Source organism: Podospora pseudopauciseta, chromosome 6 (assembly GCF_035222475.1).
Source record: "Podospora pseudopauciseta strain CBS 411.78 chromosome 6, whole genome shotgun sequence".
Classification (NCBI taxonomy): Eukaryota; Fungi; Ascomycota; class Sordariomycetes; order Sordariales; family Podosporaceae; genus Podospora; species Podospora pseudopauciseta.
The window spans coordinates 2,269,398-2,291,276 of record NC_085895.1 but is presented as its reverse complement, the minus strand read 5'-3'; the positions used below and the strand labels follow the sequence as shown (position 1 = coordinate 2,291,276).

The 21,879-nt window shown below is 52.1% G+C and overlaps 7 protein-coding genes across 7 annotated transcripts; 4 read left to right on the top strand and 3 right to left on the bottom strand.

Moving 5' to 3' along the window:
* Positions 1–159: 159 nt before the first annotated feature.
* On the top strand, positions 160–1,853 carry QC763_601035 (uncharacterized protein; the record flags this gene model as incomplete). Its single annotated transcript, XM_062913955.1, has 3 exons — positions 160–708; positions 765–1,110; positions 1,303–1,853. 3 exons carry the CDS (start codon positions 160–162, stop codon positions 1,851–1,853), a joined length of 1,446 nt encoding a protein of 481 aa, XP_062762987.1.
* A 619-nt stretch (positions 1,854–2,472) lies between these two features.
* On the top strand, positions 2,473–4,080 carry QC763_601038 (uncharacterized protein; the record flags this gene model as incomplete). The annotated part of the gene is made up of 2 exons (XM_062913956.1): positions 2,473–2,955; positions 3,025–4,080. The coding sequence occupies 2 exons, from the start codon at positions 2,473–2,475 to the stop codon at positions 4,078–4,080; spliced, it is 1,539 nt and encodes a 512-aa protein (XP_062762986.1).
* A 2,635-nt stretch (positions 4,081–6,715) lies between these two features.
* Positions 6,716–6,916, bottom strand: QC763_601045 (uncharacterized protein; the record flags this gene model as incomplete). The annotated part of the gene is made up of 1 exon (XM_062913957.1): positions 6,716–6,916. The coding sequence occupies one exon, from the start codon at positions 6,914–6,916 to the stop codon at positions 6,716–6,718; it is 201 nt and encodes a 66-aa protein (XP_062762985.1).
* A 2,203-nt stretch (positions 6,917–9,119) lies between these two features.
* QC763_601050 (uncharacterized protein) lies at positions 9,120–11,913 on the bottom strand. Its single transcript, XM_062913958.1, has 3 exons — positions 11,105–11,913; positions 10,682–11,044; positions 9,120–10,623 (listed from the first exon to the last, which is right to left on the bottom strand). The coding sequence occupies exons 1-3, from the start codon at positions 11,181–11,183 to the stop codon at positions 9,434–9,436; spliced, it is 1,632 nt and encodes a 543-aa protein (XP_062762984.1). The 5' UTR covers positions 11,184–11,913; the 3' UTR covers positions 9,120–9,433.
* A 590-nt stretch (positions 11,914–12,503) lies between these two features.
* Positions 12,504–15,718, bottom strand: QC763_601060 (uncharacterized protein; the record flags this gene model as incomplete). The annotated part of the gene is made up of 2 exons (XM_062913959.1): positions 12,504–13,733; positions 13,994–15,718. The coding sequence occupies 2 exons, from the start codon at positions 15,716–15,718 to the stop codon at positions 12,504–12,506; spliced, it is 2,955 nt and encodes a 984-aa protein (XP_062762983.1).
* Positions 15,719–16,563: 845 nt separating this feature from the next.
* On the top strand, positions 16,564–18,969 carry QC763_601070 (uncharacterized protein; the record flags this gene model as incomplete). The annotated part of the gene is made up of 3 exons (XM_062913960.1): positions 16,564–17,372; positions 17,430–17,693; positions 17,749–18,969. The coding sequence occupies exons 1-3, from the start codon at positions 17,112–17,114 to the stop codon at positions 18,967–18,969; spliced, it is 1,746 nt and encodes a 581-aa protein (XP_062762982.1). The 5' UTR covers positions 16,564–17,111.
* A 368-nt stretch (positions 18,970–19,337) lies between these two features.
* On the top strand, positions 19,338–21,696 carry QC763_601080 (uncharacterized protein; the record flags this gene model as incomplete). The annotated part of the gene is made up of 2 exons (XM_062913961.1): positions 19,338–20,149; positions 20,208–21,696. Exons 1-2 carry the CDS (start codon positions 19,722–19,724, stop codon positions 21,694–21,696), a joined length of 1,917 nt encoding a protein of 638 aa, XP_062762981.1. The 5' UTR covers positions 19,338–19,721.
* Between the last annotated feature and the right edge of the window lie 183 nt (positions 21,697–21,879).

Genomic DNA, 21,879 nt, shown 5'->3' with positions numbered 1-21,879 from the left:
GTGAAGGTGAGAGGTGAAGGTGAAAGATCAAGGTGAGGTGAGATGTGACGTGAGGGGTGAATGTGGACCAACCAAATGTGTAGCGAGCGGGCCTGCTATGGCAGCGTGAACTTCGGGGCCATTCATGCATGATCTCTGTGATGGTGGGCTTGTGCCAATATGTGGCACAGCCACGCTGCCCAAGTCCCTTGTGCCTGCCGAACAACTAGTTGCCTCAAACTTCCCGATTGCAAGATTTTCATAAAAGATTTCGTCGAATTGGGAACTGGTTCTGGACTGGCGAGTGTTTTGCAACAGGAGCTTAACCAGTTGAATGGAGCAGCCGCAAGCCCTTGTGTTTCCTCTCTCCCCGTATCCGAGCCTTTGCCATCTAGAGCTTCTCAAAGACCAGGGCCGCCAACGACAGCAACATCGCCTCAGAGAAAGTCGCATCCTGATCTATTTTTTCACAGTTTCGGATCGAGGTTGGCAAGCATGGGTAGGTGTGTAGCCGATGCAGGATACGCCCTCTTTCAAAACTCCAAGGTCGTTGTGGCAAAGTACAGAGGCTCAGTTAACAAAGCAAGTAAGCTTCTTACTACCACAACTGGACTTATTATTGCTTGTGTGGCTTTATGGTCAGCCCTTGGTGCTATGATGGATGGTAGGAAGGCTGTGAGAATAGCTGAGTGGACGGCTAGGAAAGACTACTGGGAGTCTTGTGAAACAGTAGGTCGATTTCACGGACACACTTGGTCGTTACCATAAGCTAATTCTTCAAACAGATTGAAGACCAGGAGGACGGGTGTGACAGAGTAACAAAAGCACCCCTGGGTCCACCGCCGCACACGTTCTCTGGAGACAATCAACAAAATGGACTACTGGCTGGAGAAGCCGGAGAGCTCCAGCCTGCCCAGTCACCTGGCACCGGAGTAGCAAACAGCTCGGGTGTTGATTTTCACCATTCTTCCATGACAGGCACTTCACGCCGAGTGATTTTTGGCAGTGGGTTGGAAACCAGTTTTGACTTCAAGCCCACTGCAACTACTCTTCCTTTACTCCGAATGGACACCGGAACGACCTCGGCCCTCATAAACGTTGACGTATCTAGACGAGAAGGGGGCCGGAAACGTCAACGGAACCAGTTACATCTTTATGTCAGTGACATACCGAAACTGTCCCTGGAGTCTGTGGAATTAGAAGGACATCCTACCCACAGAGTAGACCAGGTGGAAAATATATCTGCAGAGTCGGATGCTCAAATAAGTTTCCGCTCACTACCGGCTGGGTCGTCAATCTTATCTTCACAGAGTCCAACTTCAGTTCCGTCACCTGTTCGACCACGACTTCTGCCGTCAATCCCCGCGGCAATCTGGCCATCGGACCTGCCGTTAATCCAAGCATCAACTCCTCTGCCGGGGTTCTCGTGTCGTATCTGCAAGGCCACACTGAAATTAGGTTTTGATGAGCCACCAGAACACCCCTGGGATCACAATAATTGTTACTTTGTTTCTTGGTACTGGTCATGCATTGATGAAGCTCTTTATGGACTTTCTCACCAGCGCGTAGACAGTCGTCCTCGTGGTATGGTCCTACATATCAATGATATTCTCAGAAAAAATGCGGAAACAACAGATGATGGTGGTGAAGTCGACACTGACCTGACACAGCTCTCATGGCAAAGGAACTTCAAACAAGTTGTCGAAGCTCTCCTCTATCGGGTGTACTTTGTCTACAATGGTGATGAAAAGCACGGGGGGCCGCCCTATCCTGATGACGGATCCAAAAAGCGCATGGTTGAGCCTTGGATAGATAAGATTGGTGGGATTCTGTATTACTGGAGGAGGGTGGAGAAAGAGGGAAGGGCTCACTAGGCCCAGCGGTTCAGAGTCAGAGACCATATGACAGATCAACAGGAGGCATTCGGGTGGGTGTTGGATACTGCCTACAGCTCTATATTTAGCCAGCATTCGAGTCTATGTACCAAGCCTAAAGCAGAGCTTGAAGAAGAGGTCAAAACAAAACCCGAAACAGCGGGAGCCCGAAGCAGAGCAGAAACAGAGCAATGAACAGAGCAAGGAACAGAACAAGGAACAGAGCTAGAGGCCGGGACCGGAACAAAGCCAGAAACAGGCCGGGGGGCAGAAGCAGACATCCAAGCCGAGCTCCAAGCCGAGCCAGAAGCAGAGCTTGAAACTGAGCCAGGCTTTCTCTTTAGCGGCCAGACTATAGGATAGAATGAGCTCGATAGCTTGTTTAATGCGGGAGGTTATATGTCCAAGCTTTTAGTCTTTATAATCTAAGCTTTAGACGTATCCTATCCGAGCTTTTGGCGTACAAAAGGATCAAGCCCCCAAGCCACTTTAGGTACCTATCTAGGTAAGCGCACGTTATGCAGGTAAGCTATAAAAATGCACCGCCACCAACAAGGCAACCGCATGTCACCCCGAGCCAGATGACTTCGTTAACGTGCTGAATAACTCGACTTTCTCTATGCCCAGCGCTCATTTTATATACTCCGCAACAATCGCATCAGGTTGCGAGAGAGTGAGGATGCCAGAAGTGGTCCAGCCGATGGTGGCTGGACTTCATCAGGCACCCCCGCCATCTGCGTCCATTACAACCCCGACTCAAACAACCCCAACCCAAACGGCTACAACCTCATTCGACAGAATATCAACCGTATCGGAACACAGTACTGCCTCATCCTGTCTATCACCCTCAGCACTCTTCCGTTATGTCAAACAGTCGAAATATGTCTGTAACGTGTTTCGGTATTTTCAATTTTCGACCTGTGTCCTACAGCGGGATAGAAGACGCTGCGCTAAAAGTGGCAACATGGTCTTTGCATTTGGAGGATTCTTGATCGCTTGCATAGCGCTTTGGTCAACAATCCGCGCCATGGAAGATGGTAGAAAAGCTGTCAGTCTCGCGGAGTGGACGGCCAGGAAGGACTTTTTTGAGTATTGCCATTCTGCAAGTCACTTGGCAGATCCCCAAGGGATGAGGTGAAATAACCCATGCTAACACTCCTCTGTTTTGCAGACTGGATATAAGGAGGATAGTTGTGATAAGATTAAAGCAACATCTTTAGGGCCACCACCGTTGAGCGGAATGAGATTGAAAGCACGAATGCTTCAACAGACCGTGACCAAGAGATTCGATACCTTTCCGGGTTCCTTGGTCATCCTTGCTGGATTTCCTCTCATGATGAGTGTCTGGGTTTCCTCTAGGAAAGCCCTGAGAAAGCCTTTCAGAAACCGACCGTGTTCGAATCCCGTTATCTTACAATATGAACTGGGTTTGCTCGCTACCACGGATCGGACTCAGTTTATCCAAACAAATAGAAAGGTGTTAGTTCCCAGGAGCCGAAAGCCCCTTGCCCTTACGACTGCAAAACAAGTCACCCCCGCACTGGCTGTCAGCCCTCTCGACGGGATAAGCAGCAGCTTCGACTTCAACCTGCGTGCTGGAGTAGCAGTGGGTAAAAGCTTCGACTTTGAGCACCCTCCAGACCCGCTCCAGAATAATTTTGGAGCATCATCAGCACTCGAAAAAGGCATCCACAACCCAACGCATCGACGAAAACCCCGGAATCAGAGCAGTCTTGCTACTGTACCAGTGGCCTTGACTCCAAAGTCCCAACTTCTACTGTCACTTGCACCGTGCCAGATTTGCAGTTCGAAACTGGACCCAATTGTCAGCGATGAGCTTCTGACATATTATCCTGAACATAAGAAGTCACATTTTGCGGCTTGGTGCTGGCCTTGCAGTGCCAAAGTTGTGAGAAGTCAACTTGCCTTGGACTCCTATTTGACGTGCGGCCATATGACTTGTGGAAAGCCTCCGCCGAAGGGGCTGCATGAAGATATTGGAAGTTTTCTAATGGAAAGCGAGCAGGAGTCGGAGACTGTGGATCGTGGAGGCGGCAAGTGTGAATCAGCTGGCGCTTCCATTATTAAACGCAACTGGAACTTGTACGGGCACACTTCATATGACGCACAGCTGATTCGCACGGGTACTTACATGGGGCGAAAGGGCAAGGGAGCGTCCTGGTTCAACGTGGGTGGTGGGGTTATTTGTCGGTGGGACTATTATTAGACCAGAGGCATACAGATATCACACATGGCAACGCCCCTGGCGCTGTTCATGATGGGATAAAAGATAGGATGTCAAGCCATGTTGTTAATACTCTCTCGGTAACTACCTTATGAAAAGAAATTGTCAAGCCAAAAATGCAGCGAGCTCTCAGATCTACAGATGCCGGCTACAGCAGATCCAGCATGACTACCCCTCCTAGCATCAAACCCCTGGGTGCTCTATGTCCCCATCCAACACTCCCCAAACACAGCTGTCCTATTGTCAAAATCACAAAAAGAAAGAAACCTCTCACCAAGATTGGGGCCATATACCCCATCCATCACAGGCCCCCTCAGTGGCTACCTAGCGACACCTCCTCTTGCCCCCATCTCTCTTGACACCATCGTCACCGCCGCCGCCATTGACCCGACTGGCGGTGCCCCCCCTGTGCTGCGTCATATTCGAGTTCCCCTAACTCCCGTACCTGTTCTATGTACCACCAACGCTTGGCCCACCTCCATTCGAGTGGTCTATTAGCGGATCACCCATTGTCTCTTAGCCCTCCTTAAGAAACTTCTCCAACTCCTTCTTAGCTCCCTTTAAATCCAACAATGCGTCCTGTAAATCGTCATCAGCGTTCTGTCTCCGGGCTTTGTCGGTCTGCCATGCTTGATCACATGGCAGGAGTTGGTGCTTGTACTCTGTGTAAGTAGATGTCATGTTGGCTCACAACAGGACTTGTTGAAGGTATTCCTTGCGTGGTGCTTCAACGGTCTGATCCTTTTCTATCACGGTTTTCTCGAGCCTGGGGATGGCTGCCATGGCTTCGGGGATTTGTTGTTCGAGCTTTTATTTGGGGGGTGGTCATTCTTGAACGGGAGAGAGGGTGTAGACATGGGCGGGTTTGATGGGGTACTAGGACAATCGTTTCTTGATCTGGGTGGGTACCTTAGGTATGACTGGTGAGGTGGTTGTTCAAGCCAAAGTACAATCATTTGGTGCTTATCATTGTGTCAAGACACAAATATAGGGATATGTTGTCAGAAGAGTTTGCTCATCAATGCAAACTGCGGGTTGGTGGTGACCGAGGAGGCAATCGCCCGTTCACACCTAGTTTATGTAGTTTATGTAGAGGGCATGCATCTACCTGGCATCCCACTGGCTGGACTCCTTTTTCCCACACTCCGTGTCACCGATTTGTGTGATGGGTGCTCAATGTTGATCATACTTTCTGCAGAGAATTAAAAAAAAAAAAACATAAAGAAGTAATGAGGCAAAAGCTAGGTTAAAGCCACCAAACCATCAAGGTATACCTATAGATTGGGTGTCCTACTGGTCATCATGAGAGGGTTCATGGCAGGAATTTTGGTTCGCTCCATCTTATATTGATGACCGCTCCCACCAACTCTCACTTCCTTCACAGTGAAGCGGGCAGTGAATTATGGAAAGCATATCTAAAACATTTCGTGAAATTCACTTGAGCCTCTGTCCGAGCTCTGTCTGGAAGAGCAACGTTTCTGGGCAGCTCCATCGCGATAATTCACCTCATCTTTGCTCTTGACCCACCTCTGAAAGCAAGTGAATCCGCTCTGTGGGTCGCACATCGGAAGAAGTGAATACAGGAGGGCGATGACAATAGCAGATGAGGTGAATCTGGCCATGTAAGTGGGCCTGGCAAGCCGACGGGGTGGGAGGAGAAGATATAAAGAGGGTGTCTGTGGCTTACTGAATTCCTCTTCTCTTTTCCACCAGACATCACGAAACAGGACGTGGGCTACCATCAGTCAGCTCACCCAGGCTTACACAAAGCCACCAAGCTGTCCCTTATGCATTTCCACCTACAGCTTCGTCCAAGGTTAGACCCTTTACTCACCTATCTAACTTGGCACTCTACAGCTTCATTGACCAAGCCAGCTCGACCTTGAAGATTTTACTAACATATGTATCCTTGTAACAGAAACAACCAGGCGAGCTTTTTACGATTTGCCACCTGAGCTCTATTTCCTTGGTGGGGGATACCTTGCCAAAAGAGACGCCATCAGTGTCAGTCGAACATCCAAGCACTTCTATCATTGGTTTCGGAGCACCGTTTGGAAGTCCTTCTATCCACGCGGCAGAGATGCGGAGTTGATGAAAGGTCTCTGGTCTTTGATGAGACTCGCCGAGAACGAGATGAAGGGGCCTCATGCCACCCGCCCTTTCATCCACGAGACCAACTAAGTTCTCCGTCCACTGTATACCTCAGCATACAGCTGGGGCGCGACTGGCTTAAGCTCATCAGCGCGCTGGGGCGAGGCCGACAAAGACTCAGCTGAATAATTTCACTACCATTTCTTTCCCTCTTTTCATGGCAAACACGGCTAACCGCTTCTCCTTCCTCGAACAGAACCTTGAATGTTGTGCTAAAAGGAGAGGACAGTTCCTCTGTTCGGGAGCGAGACTTATCCAAGCCGCTCCAGCTTGGTGACGAGACTGTGTCTTTTTTTTCTTCCTCCAACGCAATCCATCTACAGGGTCTCTCTTTTGACCTTCGGAACTTGAACCGCCAACAACTCGACCACATCACCAGTCTACTCCCGGCCAAGAAGCTCGATCAGCTCGTCACACCGAAGAATCTCCGTTTCAACTTTTCGGAATACGGCATCAGGGAGCACGGCTACGACCCCGGAACATAGGGTAAGCTGACCGCTGCCTTTCTGCTCCGCGCTCTCGACCCAACCCACCCAACCCCTGGTACTCTTGACATGATCCGCGGTTCTCGCCCGTCCGAAGACGAGGCTCTTGTTTCCATCTTCCAAACCTTGGCCTCGCAGCGCGCTCTGAAGCGCTTGTTCATCTCTTCTGGCGCCTTCGTCATGGATCGCGCCGGTCATTTCCACTGCCGACATCCTTCATCACGTTGTCAAGGAGAACAAAGCTATCAGCGAGGTCATTGAGTGGCTCGCCATCTTTGACGACTCGGATTACAATTCCCCCCAGCGGAGCCGACAGCTGGGAGAATGCGCAGGATGCCGTTGCTTATCTCGTTTCTCCGCCGTCGGATATTCCCAACTTGAAGAGAGTCGCTTTTGCCCTTTTTGACTTCCCGGTTTTAGCCAGATCTGGAAATCGGGATCTGAAAAGGAACAGCGATGCTATTTTTGAGGAGAAAGCGGTTAAAGAAGCGATGAGATTCACGAGCGAGGGCGTGATGAAGCAGCTGCCTGGGTTGGAGATGGTCACCTTCTGGTCATTGTGGCAGCAGTGGGGGTTGAGGCCTGGAGGGGACAGGATGGGCCCATGGGGGGGGGAGTACCATCAGGTGGGGGATAATTGGTCGCGGAGGGGGTACAGAGGCTAGGAATACTGGCCCATGGGGCTCTGGGGCTTAGGTTCTGAGGCTTCGAGATTTCTTTCCGCATACCGCTACTCACCTAAGCATACCTAGCTACTCGAGGTTGGCGCGGACGTTGCCTTTTCTATGGGATGCCTTTGAGATGGAGACAAGGGAGGACTTTGTGAAGGCTGGTGTTGGGAGAGTATCAATGGGGTGCTTAGTTCTATCTATGACTGCATCATGGATTGGTAACTACTCCTGCGGTTTACCCAGCTTGTGGAATTCGGAATTTGGGCTTTGGGAAAAGGAGGCAGTGTTTTCTATGGGATTTGTGGTTTGGGACTTGAGGCTAGAGACCTAACTGGGGCCTGGGGGTTGGGACTTGAGCGCGAGTTTCCCTCGACACTTTGGGACTGGGGACATGGGAATTTTGGCACCCCGCAACTCCGTACCTTACTTGAGTTTGGGGCATTTGCTTTATCTAGCGACACGAACATTTGAGAACACGGTGCGATCTGGTCGACTGGTTCTTTAGTAGCGCAATAATACCTAATAATTATACCCAGACCGTACCAAGATGATAAGTGCGCGGTTGCATACCTACCTGCCTACTTGAACTTTCAAGTGTGACAATGAATACGCTGCCCGGGTCAAGTCACGCATTGCCGAGTGATGGAGGCACGGTACTAAACTGGATGGGATGGAGGGCGTGGTTGATGTTAAACCTCTCGGAGAGTGGTTCATCATAAGCAAATCACCTCTTGGACTGCAAGTTCTGAAACAAGATTCCGTCGCAAGCGCGATAACCAAATAAACAACCTATCAATCGCCGAGACTCCATATCCGAACCTTCCAAACCCGGTGTGTTATCTTGTGACAAACATGAACCGTCATCTGATATCTGCCGTACAATTTCTAACAGCATATGTGCTGCTCCTGCCGGATGATGGTCATTGATAATACCCGGCTAGTTTCGAACTTCGAAATGCCCAGGTCCCACATACCGCCATCCCCCTACTGGATAGTAAAGAGAGAGGCCCCTTAAGCAAAAGCACATACACCTCTCACTTTACAATGTCAAGCCATCCTTAGGATCCCCTTTTCAAACTCATCGTATAATCCAAGCTCCTGGTGGACCTAATCTGAGCTAAATCCGAGCTTTATATGTCGAATTCCTAGACTTAATTCAACCTTTGTACATCTTTAGTCTAAGCCTTTTCCAAGATATAAATGCCTTAGATTTTCGGTGCTTTTAAGCAGTAAACAGATAACCTTATACTCCTACTAATCCTCTCACACTTCTTCACTCACCCTCAACCACCCAGTCTCAAACACTCCAATTCCCAAATAACCTTTACGTAAACTCCATTTACATCACCCATCAACCCATTCAATACACCAACACACACGCTTGCTTCCTGTTTCTGTGCACACAGCCCTGCCACACATAATTCATCATTCGCCGAGGCTCACCTTTTTTCAGCTCTCATGGAACAACCATGCTACCTACCCTATTCATCATGCAACAACAGAAGAAGCTCTTACCTCGATGAAGGATTCTCAGCAACCACGATCATGAGTTGTACTATGACCTCCACGAGGAGGGTTCACAAGATGCCGTCAAAGATATGTCTTGCTGTTCATTGGCCAGGGCCAGTAGATCTGGAAGAGAACTGGGAGTCGTGTAACATAGCACCGGACACAATATTCGTATGGCCCATCATTCACCACCAAGGAACCAAACAATTTCACAAAGTTTCATTACCCCTGCTATGGAGGCCGATAGACGAAACTACCTAAAAAGAAAACAACGACCAACTCCAGACATAACCCCGAGTATTAACATTTGCTGCAAAAACCCGCAGCCCCTGAATGATAACCACTCGTAACCCTCCAAGCCAGTTTTGTCCCGTGTCAATGCCATCATGTGTGGTGGTCAAAGAGTATCCACCCTAAGAAATGTTGTACAGAGATGAAACTCGGCGTCAATCCCGATCAGAATGCACGGCCTTGACAGAGTTCCTTGTCGTGATGTGATGTAGGCTGAGGGAAGCCAGCTTAGAGCTCCTTATGCGCCTTGGCACGGCCCTCCTCAGCCTTCTTCTTGGCGGCATCAGAGCCAGCCATGACCTGACCGGTGACCCAGTCCCAGCCGCTCAAGACGTTTTCCTTGATCTTAGCGAAGATGGTCTCGGAAGGAGACGAGGTGCCGTACTTGTAGTAAGTCCACTGGCGACGAGCAAGGGCACGGATCTCATTGAGACTTGAACCCTGAGGGACGGGAATGCCATAGCTGTCCAAGTAGGCCTTGAGATCACTCTCGCTCCAGGTATCAAAGGTAGCAGCCTTGGCATTGTCGGTGGCATGAGAAAGGTAGCTGGTAGCAGAGGCAAAGGAGTTACCACCGGCAGAAGAAGCAGATGCGTAGGCAGCGTTGGCAGCCTGGACAAGCTCCTCGCGAGTAGCGCCAGCCTTCTCACCAGCCTTCTTCGCCGCAGCGTCTCCAGAGGAAGCGAGGTAGGCCTTGAGGTTGTCGAGGGTCAGATCGTCCCAGGTCCAGGCGCTCCAGCCGGTAGCAGCCTTGTGGGCATGCTTGCGTACGAGCGCACGAAGCTCATCAGTCTTGGATCCCTGAGGAACGGGGACTCCACGGGCGTCAAGGTAGCCCTTGAGACGGCTCTCAGACCAGGTGTTGACGGCAGCGTTGAAGGCATCCAGAGCGGCCTGGGAAGTGACATCAGTAGCCTTGGCAACGTTCTCGCCAACGTTGGAAGTAGCAGCACCATAGGCGGAGGCAGCGGTTGAGGCAACGGTGTCACCCATGATCTCAGCGCGGTGCTTGCGGACAAGAGAGCGGAGCTGGTTGAGCTTGGTACCTTGAGGAACGGGGATGCTATTCTTGTCGCAGAACTCCTTCAACTGAGACTCGCTCCAGGCGTCAATAACCTTGTCAGTGAGGGTGGCATAAGCTTCCTGAGCCTTCTTCTGAGCAGCAGCCTTCTGCTCCTGCATGCGAAGCGAGGCAAGTCGGGAGTTGCGGCGGACAGAGGCAATGAGCTTGTCGCGGGTGGTAGGTTGAGGAGCCGGGATGCCATGGGTATCAAGCCACTCCTTGAGATCAGACTCGGACCAGGTCTCGTACAACCAGTTGCCAGGGTAGGCAGCAGTCTCACCGGCCTTTTGAGCAGCGGTTTCGTAAGCGACCCTAGCCTTCTGAAGGAGAGTATCACGGGTGCGGGGTTGGGGAACTATGGCGGTGTTAGTCGACGCCTCAAACATTCAAGACATGACGTCATGTCAACTTACCAGGAATACCATAACGATCGCAGAAGGCCTTTAGCTGGCTGTCGGTCCAGCTGTCCAGAATCCAGTCCTTGACATTGGTCCAGGCGGTTTGAGCCTTGTCCTCCGTTTCGTACCAGTAGCCCTTCACCTGGCTGATGAGAGAATCGCGGCTGGCCTGGGCGGAATCCTTGGTCTCGACACCCTTCTGCTTGAGATAGCTATTAAGCTGGGCAGCGTCCCAGCTGTTGTATGGTGTTACGACATGCGACTCCCAGTTCTTCTGGACAAGCTTCTCGAGATCCTTGCGGTCGGCAGGAGTGGGATAGGGGACATCGTGATCGGAGAGCCAACGCTCAAGCTCAGTCTCGTGCCACTTGTTGTAGGCTGCAGATCTTGTTAATAATGAGCTGGAGAAGTCGAGAAAAAACACAAGTCATGACTTACCAGCATTGGAAAACCAAGAGCTAGCGATAGCTGCGTCAGCCACGAGGGCCAACGACAGGAGCGCTTTGGCGATCCTCATGATGATGGTGTTATTTTTTCTTCAGCAAGATGTTGTAGTTGTAGATGTGTAAAGGCGGGAAAGGAGATGCCTCTTTGCTGGCTGAGGAAAATATCGCGGTTGGTGATGGTGGTTGGGTATCAAATTGGTATGGAGAGGAAGAGGAGAGAAGGAGGAAGTTGAAGGTGCAAAGCGCAGTATATTGGCGGACGTTGGAGGGTCGGTTCCAGACGTTCACTGTTGGTTTGTTTGTGGGTCTGTGAAAGAAAGAGTCCAAGACGTCACTGCTACCTAATCTAGCTATAAGTGGGTTTTACCTCTGCTTGTTTTTTTTTGGCAGGGGAGCAATGATCTGCCAGCTGGGGACACCGGGAGTTGCTGCTAGCTGCTCAAAGAATCAGCTGGAAGTAGCTGCTCATCTCGTACCGACATGAGTGGGAAAGGAATTCTCACATGCTGGCCGCCCAGTGCCGCCGTTGAAGGACATATTTCTCCGTTGTGACGTAATGAAGGCTACAAGGGGAGGGGCGAATGGCTGTCGTGGTTCACCAGCGTCGAGGTGGGGGGCTGCCGTGGCTGCTCGCCAACAGAACGCGTGTGTTTGAGGGCAGTGGCTGCCTGTGATTGGCCCCGGTGACACAATATCAGAGGATTTACTTGACTCTCCTCCACGTTGGACCAAAGAGCTGCCATCAATGAACCCGCGTCTCGCGAGATACCATCCTTTAGTTGGGTGATGGCATCATGAAAGACCCATGACGTCACTGTGCCAAGATCTCTCCCGAAGATCTGGAACGCCATGCCCCACCCTGTACTGCCATATTGTTGCTGGGTTAGGGTTGATGAGACTTCATCTGTTCAATGTTCCATCAATATCGCAGTGTCACCATCCGCAATATGTCTGCTTCAGTGTCAATGCAACCTGGTCATAATGTGTGTGGACGGGTCATATCCTGTCAGTTGTTCTCAATGCCATAATAGAACATGGCATGTTGAAGAGCATCACGAACATCACGACCATCACAAACCACAGTCACAGCAGTCCATATTCTTGATGTCCGAACAGTCTTGGTATTCCCACAGTTGCAATGCTATTTATCTCCTGACCCCTTCTCAGATGCCATTATCCATGAGCAAAAGGACAAAACAAAAAGATACTAAAGCGCCAATTGGCGCAACTTTGGCATTTCCCGGCGAGACCACAAAAACCCCCCCGACCATTCTCTCACCCCAACTCCAAACTCAGGAAGCCGTTTGCCATCGCAGAGAAGAAAAACAAAAAAAAACCCAAACAACAAAAAACCCCGAAACAGAATCCTCCCCGAAAACTCAAACTTCCCCTCACGCCCCCTCACGAGCACCACCCCACAGGCCGCGCACGCTGTCGCTCTGAGCCCGCGACTGGAAGTAACTCCCAGCCAGGGTCGTCGCGGACAGGTGCGCGCCCGCACCCGGAGTGAACACGGAGCCGAAGCCCCCCTCGCCGTCAGCAAACGCATCACCCCCCACACCAGCACCGCCGGCAAACGCACCACCACCCATCCCAGCTTCTCCTCCCCTCCAGAAAGGGTGGTGGTCCTCGCAACCATCTCCACCACCACCTAAATAAACCTCTACCTGCTGCTCCTCCTCTCTCCCCTTCCCCTTTCCTTCCTCCTTCTTCTTCACACGATCACAAGGATCCCTCCCAAATTCGCACAAGACCCCAAATTCCCTAAACTCTCTCACGAGAGCCATGCGGGCTGCCTCGGACTGGCAGCGGTAACTGCCGAAGCGGAACTCGATGAGGGCTCTATCGCCCTTGAGCTGGCCCAGGAGAGAGCTGGGTCTGTGGCTTCCGGAGCTGATGCTGGAGGCGGACTTGGAGTGGCCGGGGCTGAAGCCGCTGGCGCCACTGTTGTTGTTGTTGTCGTTGTTGTCGTTGTCGTCGTTGTCGTCGTTGTCGTCGTTGTCGTCGTCGTTGCTGTTGTTGTTGTTGTTGTTGTTGTTGTTGTTGTTGTTGTTGTTGTTGTTGTTGTTGTTGTTGTTGTCGTTGTTGTCGTTGTTGTCGTTGTTGTCGTTGTTGTCGTTGTTGTCGTTGTTGTCGTTTTTGTCGTTTTTGTCGTTTTTGTCGTTGTTGCCGAGGATGAGAGGACCGGCGGCGAGGGGGATGTTGCTGTGGCTGGTAACGGGAGCGCCGGAAGGGACGTCGTTATAGGCCAATAGGCCGGCTGGGGCGCGGGGACCACCAGAGCTAGAGAGGTTGCCTGTCGAGGGATTGGCAGCAGAGGAACCGGGGGGAGCGGGCAAGGCGGCAGGGACGGCGCCGGGGTGGTGGACGATGATCTCGTCGACTTGGTAGATGAGCTTGTTGTCGAAGTACTCGCGGAGGTGCTGCTCGTTGACGATGTGGGGGGGTCCGGAGATGAGGAGGACGCGAGACTTTGAGCCGTTGATGTCGACTTCGGCGGACCGGATGCGGTTCCAGGTCACGCGGGCGGGGTTGTGGGGAGGAGCGCGGGTTGGGATGCGAAAGCCCTGGGTTGTGGTTTGGCGGAAGAAGCGTTCTGGTGGGAAGGGTGGGTTAGCTTTCTGGTTTCATGCGTTTGGAAGAACGTTGCATGCGTCAAAAGGGGTTTGAGAGGCCTGTCAAAGAGTTTTGAAGGCGTGCCAACTCATCTTTTAGGCCTATTCGAGAGTTCAATAGGCCTAAAAAGATGGCCAAGAGGCGTCTCAAGATAGTGGGAAGGGGTCTGAAGATATCTTGAAGGCATGTCCAAGAGTTTGGAAGGCCTATTTGACAGCATGACATGCCTATTCGATAGCTCGAAAGGCATAAAAAGATGGTCAACAGGCCCATCCAAGCTTTTGGAAGGCCTACTCAGAACTTTCTGAGGCGTGGTGGGAATGCTTGAATGCATATGAAGAAAAGGGGAAGGGAATGAACACGTACCGGCAGCACTCCTCTCGAAAAACACAATCTTGGCCGCGCTCTGCTCGTGGCCCTTCTCCGGCTCAGGGGGGTTGATGTGGGTGGCATACACCCGTCCCACGTTCCTCACCCCAGCAAGCAGCTCGTGGGTCGTCACATCGGCGGGCAAGCCCACCAGGAAGAGAGAACAGTTCATGTCCTCGGGGATAGTCGCGCTCCGGTTCCGGTCCAGGTCCGGGTTCCCCTTGTAGTTGGGGCTGAACCCCTTGATCATCAAGTCGTAGGACTCGAGTTCGGTCAGGCGGCGGTGGGTGCGGCACTCCATCGGCCGGAAGAAAAAGGGCTGCCCAGGGGCTGGGACGAGGGCGCCGGAGGAGGAGGGACCAGCTCGGACGACGGCAGTCTCGGGGACGGACGCGAAAGGGCAAAAGCCAGCGGGAAACAAGGGGGCGGCGGCAGGCTGAGGGAAAAAGGGGCGCTGCTGGCCCGGGAAGGGGTGCTGCTGGGCAGCGGAAAAGGGGCCAGGAGCTTGGACGGCGGCGGCGCCGGAGCGGAAGGACAAGGACCGGAGCTGGGAGGAGAGGGCGTCCGGGTGGTAGGCGGGGCCGGAGGGTTGGGGTTGGGCAAAGCCCAGGATTCCAGAGTCATTCCCGCCGGGGTGACTCATCATTCTGCCTGAGGCAAAACCGGAGGCACCGATCGAGGTGAGGACAGGCGGGGCGGGGGCAGCGGGAGTGGGTCTGGCGCCGAAGCGGCCGTCTCCGACAACGCCGAAGGTTCTGGACTTGTTGTCACAGTGCGACATCTTTTCGTCGTTCTCGTCGGTCTGGTTGTTGTTGTTGTTGTTGTTGTTGTTGTTATCCAACGTCTGGAACACGTTGAATCGGTTTGTCGAAGGTTGTGCAGCGAAAGGGGCTTTTCTGGCATTGCTTGTGAGGCTGGCAAGAAGATCGGTGCTCGCTGACGACTTGTAAGAGCGGAAGCTTGGATTACAACGGTTCGCAGGTGAGAAGTAGTAACCAGGGGGGTAGAACCTGTTTGGGCCATAGCTCTCACTGGCAGCTGACCCCCGTAGGTTGGAAGACCACCGTCCCCCGTAGCTGTCACCATAGCTCATGCTGCGGTCTCGCCAGTTCACCCCAGCGAGGGGTTGTTCTGTGGTCTTGCCGTACTTGCCGCTTGTGCCTACTGGGCTGGAGACTGTTCGTGTGCCTCGCTGTTCTTGATGCAGGCAGCTTTGTTCGGCGCTGATGCCCAGGCCATGGCTTTGATCATCTTTGGCATAGGGGCTGGCAGGGTGAAAGGGACCGTTGTTGTCTTTCAGCGGAGGAGGGGAGTCTTCATGGTCGAAGATGACTTCATTGGCAAGACTGCTGCGACTGCTGGCATAGCTGGACTGGCGATACCGCGGTTGATACTGCTGTCGATACTGATGTTGACACTGTTCTTGGTACTGGCGTTGCTGACCCTCTTGATGGGAAGAGTCCTTCTCGTCAAAGGAGGTAGTGTGGACTGTTGACTTGAGCCCTGTGTTGTTGCTGATTGTTGCCATAGGTGTGCGGACATAGACAAATGAGTTGGGAGAGCTGAAGTCTCCTTCGGTGTCTGGAGTCCGAGAGACATGATTATTCTCTGAGGAAGACATGTTGACTGAGTTCAAGACTGATGTCAAACCTAAGACTATGATTGGAGTGAGATGGAGTATAAAGTGGGCTGGAGTGAGATGAAGTACCTATGAAGTTGGCTGGAGTGGAGAGTGACGACGAGTATGAAGACAGGCGGGATGGATCGAGTCAGGATGAGGCAAAACAGTTCCTGATGTGAGCTTGTCAAGTAAAGTAGAACCGATGAGGGATGAAGTTTTGGTGATGGGATGGTTATGTGTCAAGCAAGCTTATATATGTCCAAATATTTCAGCATTTGGATGTGCGCTTGCTTGACGCTGTCGGGCCTACTGTGTCCTGTGAAAGCCAAACTGCCCCTTGAGGCACTGCCAGCTTGTTGACTGATGAAGAACACAAAGAAGCATAGTGGTTGTCAAGATTGCGACGCGCTTCCAAGGGGCTCTTGTTATTTTCCTTGGTGACCAAGACCAGTCATTGTTTTTACGTTGATGTCTTGTGAATTGACAAAGGCTCTGTCTGTTACAATGGGCTAGGCTCAGCAGCTTGGTCTGGCCAAACGTTTGTTTGACTTGAGTGAGAGACTGCAGCTTTTCAGGTTGCTCTGACTAGGTACAAAGAGATTAAGAGCAGTGTGCAAGTCATATGGCTGCGGTTGGTCAAATATCATAGTTGCAATAAACCACTCATCAACGCAATGGTAGAAGAGGGCGCAAAGTGGTTTTGTAAAGTCATTGCATTCTTGAGTAGGTGTGCTGCATGACAATAACGACTCGAGAGAATCAAGCCTGTCAGCAATAGAAACATAGCGATTGATATGATCTTACTGGACCTTTTGATGAGACCATCAAATCAAACTGTTTTTGCAAGGTACCGAATTATCTATCATTGCAAGGTCATCACAGCGAAGAAAGTCGAGAAAGAAACATCATGAAAAGCAGCCCCCACCCCTTCATCTCATTTCAAAGCCTCGCTACAACTCCAAGCAAGGGAAAGGTAGCGATCATAAGCATAATCTTCTGACTGAGACCTACCTGCATGCCAAGTTCACCCAAAACATGTCAAATCCCCATGCCACACTGACACTCCCGGTTCCGGCATCACCAAGATATTTCCGGAGTCCCACATTCCGCCGCCCATCTTTTCCCTCCTCCCGTCCCCTCCAAACCCACAGACCAAATCTTACTACTACTCGGGAAGGAACCATGTACCATACCTTACCTTATGTCGTGATGGCCCATACACCCGCGCTATCCCCAACCGAGCCGGTGGGGCCGGCAGGATATCGTTTACCTCTACTCAAATTCAAAAAAAAAATATTTCCATCCCCTTCATCACAACACCATCGTTGCTTTTCCTTTCCATCCAAAAAATTTTTTTAAAAAAAAAATTGGAGTGTGAGCCGCCTGCATAACAATGGCAACACCGGCAGTTGACCATGACAAGATCTCTCCGCACCGGCAGTTGGCGGCAGCATCAGCATCGTCGGCCCGTGAGAGAATCCAAGCGAGATCGGAAGGGGGTGACTCGAAGTCAAGCGATGAGCTCACCGACACCACCAACGTCGCCCAAGAAATACCACACGACGACGATGAACCGCCCAAATCGGACTTGCCGTTCTCAAAAGCGCGATGTATCGCCCTCGTGGCTACCGTCACAGGCGCGAGTTTTCTCAACGTACGCGTCTTCTCTTCACTACCTATGCACAGACTTGACAACTAACGACTAAAATAGACCCTCTCCGGCCAAGCAGTGGTCATCATCCTCCCAACCATAGGCCGCGACCTTTCCATCCCCGACACCCGCCTCCAATGGATCGTCTCGGCCTACTCCCTCACCTTTGGCTGCTTCCTCCTTCTCTGGGGCAGGATAGCTGACATCTACGGCAAAAGAAGGATGTTCATCTTTGGCTCGGCCTGGTTCGCCATGACCATGCTGGTGAATCCCTTTTTACCAAACGAAATCGCCTTTGATTTGTTTCGTGGTCTTTCTGGGCTTGTAGGTTGAACAATGGGTGAAATTAGCGCCTAGTTATGCTAACATTTGTCTACAGGGTGCGGCAGCCAACGTTCCAACGGCGATTGGAATCCTAGGAACTACCTTTCGACCTGGCAAAGCGAAAAACTATGCTTTTAGTTGTTACTCAGCAGGTGCCCCTGTGGGAGCGGTGTTTGGGAATTTGCTCGCGGGCTTTGTCTCGGAGTACACCTCATGGAAATGGGTTTTTGTCATTATGGGTTTGTTGGCTGTCATTGTGACTGTGGCGGCGTTTTTTATCCTGCCGGCGCCGAATCACACTTTGCATGATGAGGGGGTCACGGTGAAGAATTCGGTTGACTGGTTGGGGGCTGGGTTGATTACCGTGGGCTTGCTGGCGTTGCTTTTTGCCTTGACACAAGGAAATGTAGTTGGGTGGAGGACGCCGTGGATACCGGTGTTGATTGTGGTTTCGCTTATCTTGGTGACGTTGTTTGTGTTTTGGCAGAGACATTTGGAAAAGACGAAGAAACGCGCGCCGATCATGAAGGTTTCGGTCTTTCACAGCACGAAATTCAGCGCTGCCATGGCGATCATGGCGCTCTTTTTCAGCAGTTTCAATGGGTTACTGGTTTATGCCACGTATTTTTACCAGGACTTTCAGGGCCTGTCGACGTTGCAGACGACCTTGAGGTTTCTGCCGACGGGGATCATGGGGGTCATCACCGCGCTGGTTGTCAGCCAGCTTTTGGCGCGGGTGCCGACTTACCTGCTTTTGGCGGTGGGGACGTTTTGCGTGTCGATATCGTCGATACTCTTTGCTGCTCCGATTCCGCCCGAGACGACGTATTGGGCTTATGGGTTCCCGGCTATGGTCTTGTCGGTTTTTGGAGCTGATACTACGTGGCCGTCTTTGATTTTGTTTACGAGCCATTCGTTACCTCAGTCGGATCAGGCTTTGGGGGGGGCTTTGGTTAATGCCATGGGTCAGGTGGGAAGGGCTATCGGTTTGGCTGTCGCGACGGCGATTCAGACGGCTGTTATGGCGCGTGATAGGGGGGTCGATGTCGAGGAGGCTGGGCCGGTGATTCCTTGGGACTCGGCTTCGCTCGCGGGTCTGCGAGCAGCGGAGTGGTGGAATTTTGCGTTGGGGTGTGCGGCATTTGTGGTTGTTTTGGTAGCTTTTCGGGGGTCCGGGGTTATTGGGAAGGCGGGGGTTGTGAAGGCTCAACGGCGACCGACTGAGCGTGATGACATTGTTGTTGATAGTACGGGGGATGGGGGGATAAAGGTCTGATGAAGGTATGGTTAGAACAACCGAGGTTTTTTTTTTTTTTTTTTTTTGGGGGGAGTTGAGGAGGGGAAGTCGAGATGATCATAATGCAGGTACGAATACGGCTGGGGAGTTAGGGTAGATACATGTTGGAATTGATCGATTGAACTCTGTTCGCAGCAAAGATCGGCGATGGATGATGGTTTTATTGGTGGTTATGGATCCAATAACCTAGGTGGTCCTTACAGCTTGACAGTGACACCCTTGAACGTCAACTGTTGGGCCGAGGTGTCAGGGTGCTTAGCGTGGGATTGTTAGCGGGTGGTTCGGTGCATATTTAGGGTAGAAGGGATGGACCCAGAGAGGTGAGTTTTCTGGTTGTCGTGACCAAGATTCTGCACTCTTGCCAGTGCCAGCTTCCCCAATTCTGATTGTGGTCAACAGAGTGGTCCACCGTCTGCTTCTCTAGTCAGCGTCGATCACGACGAACAAATCCAATGAAACCGGGTTTTAGGAAGTTAGCGCCTGGGCGGGCAGTGAGATCGTGGGGAGGACGGGGTTGACGTCCCCGCAACTAACATCAAGATCGCCGAGTTGGTTTGGATTTGTCGTTCTGGTTCCGGTGTGTTGGTCGGGGGGTAGGATTGTAGGTATAAAGGACCTGGGGAACAGCAAGCGTGTTGCAGTGATGTGACCTTTTTCCGGGTTCCAGGCCCCCTCTCCTTCCTTCCTCCTCCCTCCCCATCTTCCCCCTTGATCCCCTCAGACCCGTGAAGATGCATCTCCTTAGCACCAATAGGATTCTGTCCCTTTTCGTTGTTGTTGCGACGACAAACCTCGTCTACGGTGTTCCCATCGAGGCTGAGCAAGCACACGAACAGGCGCTGCCGAGGAACCTCGAAGGGGAGTTTGGCATCTCCAAGGAATTTGACTATGTCATTGTCGGCGGTGGCACCGCCGGCTTGACTCTTGCCAACAGGCTGAGCGAGAACCCGAGCATCTCTGTCGCTGTTGTCGAAGCGGGGAGCTTTTACCAGATCACCAATCCTTTGCTGGGAAAGACGCCAGTGGGTGATGTCTTGTTTGTCGGGTCGGATCCAAGCGACACCAACCCCTTGGTTGATTGGAACTTTGTCACCGAGCCCCAGAGGGGTGCGAATGGGAGGAAGATTCACTATGCCAGGGGGAAGTGTCTTGGTGGGAGGTATGTTACGCACCTCGGTGACCTTGGGATATCGAAAAAGTGGTTAATGACGGTGCAGCTCGGCAAGAAACTTCATGATCTACCAACGGGGTACCGTCCAGTCCTACCAGAAATGGGCAGAGGCCGTCGGTGACGAGAGCTACTCCTGGGAGGCGCTGCAGCCGCACTTCAAGAGGAGTGTCAGCTTCACACCTCCCAGAGAGGACCTCCGGTTCAAGAATGCCTCGGCCGAGTTCAACATCAATGCCTTCTCCACCACTGGCGGAGGGCCCCTTCAAGTGTCTTATGCCAACTACGCCAACTCTTTTAGCACATGGATGGAACCTGCGCTGAACGAGATCGGTATCGGACCTACGCAAGACTTCAACAGCGGGAGTTTGATGGGCGCGCAGTATTGTGCTTCGACTATCCGGCCTGAGACCCAGACTCGTGACTCGAGTCAGACTTCTTTCTTGCGAGAGGCATCCGGGAGGAGAAATCTCAAGGTTTACATGACGACGCTGGGGAAGAAGATTGTCTTTGATGAGAACAAACGGGCGACCGGGGTTGTGGTGGAGAGCAGGCCTTTTGGACTGTTCGAGTACACTCTCAAGGCGAAGAGGGAGGTTATCATCTCGGCCGGCGCTTTCCAAAGCCCGCAGTTGCTGATGGTTTCTGGTGTTGGCCCTAGGGTCGAGCTGGCGAAGCACAAGATTCCACTCATCGCGGATAGACCTGGAGTTGGACAGGGGATGCAAGATCATGTCTTCTTTGGGCCGAGCTGGAGGGTCAAGGTCGAGACGCTGACGAGGATTGCCAATGATCCATTGTTTGTGTTGGGAGAGTTTGCGGGGCCTTATACGTTCAAGAAGCAAGGCCCGTTGACCAATCCCGTTTGTGATTTCCTGGGCTGGGAGAAGGTACCACGTGGGCTGATCCCGAAGGATACTTCGACGATTCTGGATGGGCAGTTCCCACCTGACTGGCCTGAGGTTGAGTACTTGACTGCCCCGGGTTACGTTGGTGACTTCTCCAACTTGTTCACCACTCAGCCAAAGGACGGGTACATGTACGCGACTATCCTTGGTGGTCTTGTTGCTCCGATGTCGAGGGGCACCGTCACGCTCAAGTCAGCCGATACCAAGGACCTCCCCCTCATCGATCCCAAGTGGCTTACCGACCCGACCGATCAGGAGGTAGCTGTCGCGCTGTACAAGCGTCTGCGTCAGGCGTTTGCGTCAAAGGCTATGAAGGGCGTGTTGGCGGATACAAAGGAGTACTTCCCTGGCCCGGACGTCAAGACGGATGCACAGATCTTGGCTGTGATTCGGAATACGGTGCAGACAATTTGGCATGCCTCTTGCACGTGCCGGATGGGGAAGAGGGATGACCGTTGGGCGGTTGTGGACAAGGAAGCCAAGGTGATTGGTGTGGATGGGCTGAGGGTGGTAGATGCGAGTAGCTTTGCGTTGTTGCCGCCGGGGCATCCTCAGAGCACGGTCTATGTCCTGGCTGAGAAGATTGCGGCCGAGATTCTGCGGAAGAATCATGGCAAGACGATTGTTTGAGCTGTTGGGGGAGAAAGGGTGGTGGGATGGGAGGAACGAGAACCTGGCATGTATATTTACAAGTAGATAGTTTATATGGGAGATGATGAGATGAGGAAACAACATCAATATTTAGGTAATCTGTAAATAATCAAAATCTGACATTGAATATTCCATCGTGCCTCCCGTTCGTCATCCAGAGCA

Bases quoted from the DNA above. Each gene is read 5' to 3' on its own strand.
- QC763_601050 (XM_062913958.1), bottom strand. From the start codon at position 11,183: ATGAGGATCGCCAAAGCGCTCCTGTCGTTGGCCCTCGTGGCTGACGCA. The intron at 11,045-11,104 runs GTAAGTCATGAC...CAAGATCTGCAG, and splicing joins CTCTTGGTTTTCCAATGCTG to CCTACAACAAGTGGCACGAG. The intron at 10,624-10,681 runs GTAAGTTGACAT...ACACCGCCATAG, and splicing joins CGATCGTTATGGTATTCCTG to TTCCCCAACCCCGCACCCGT.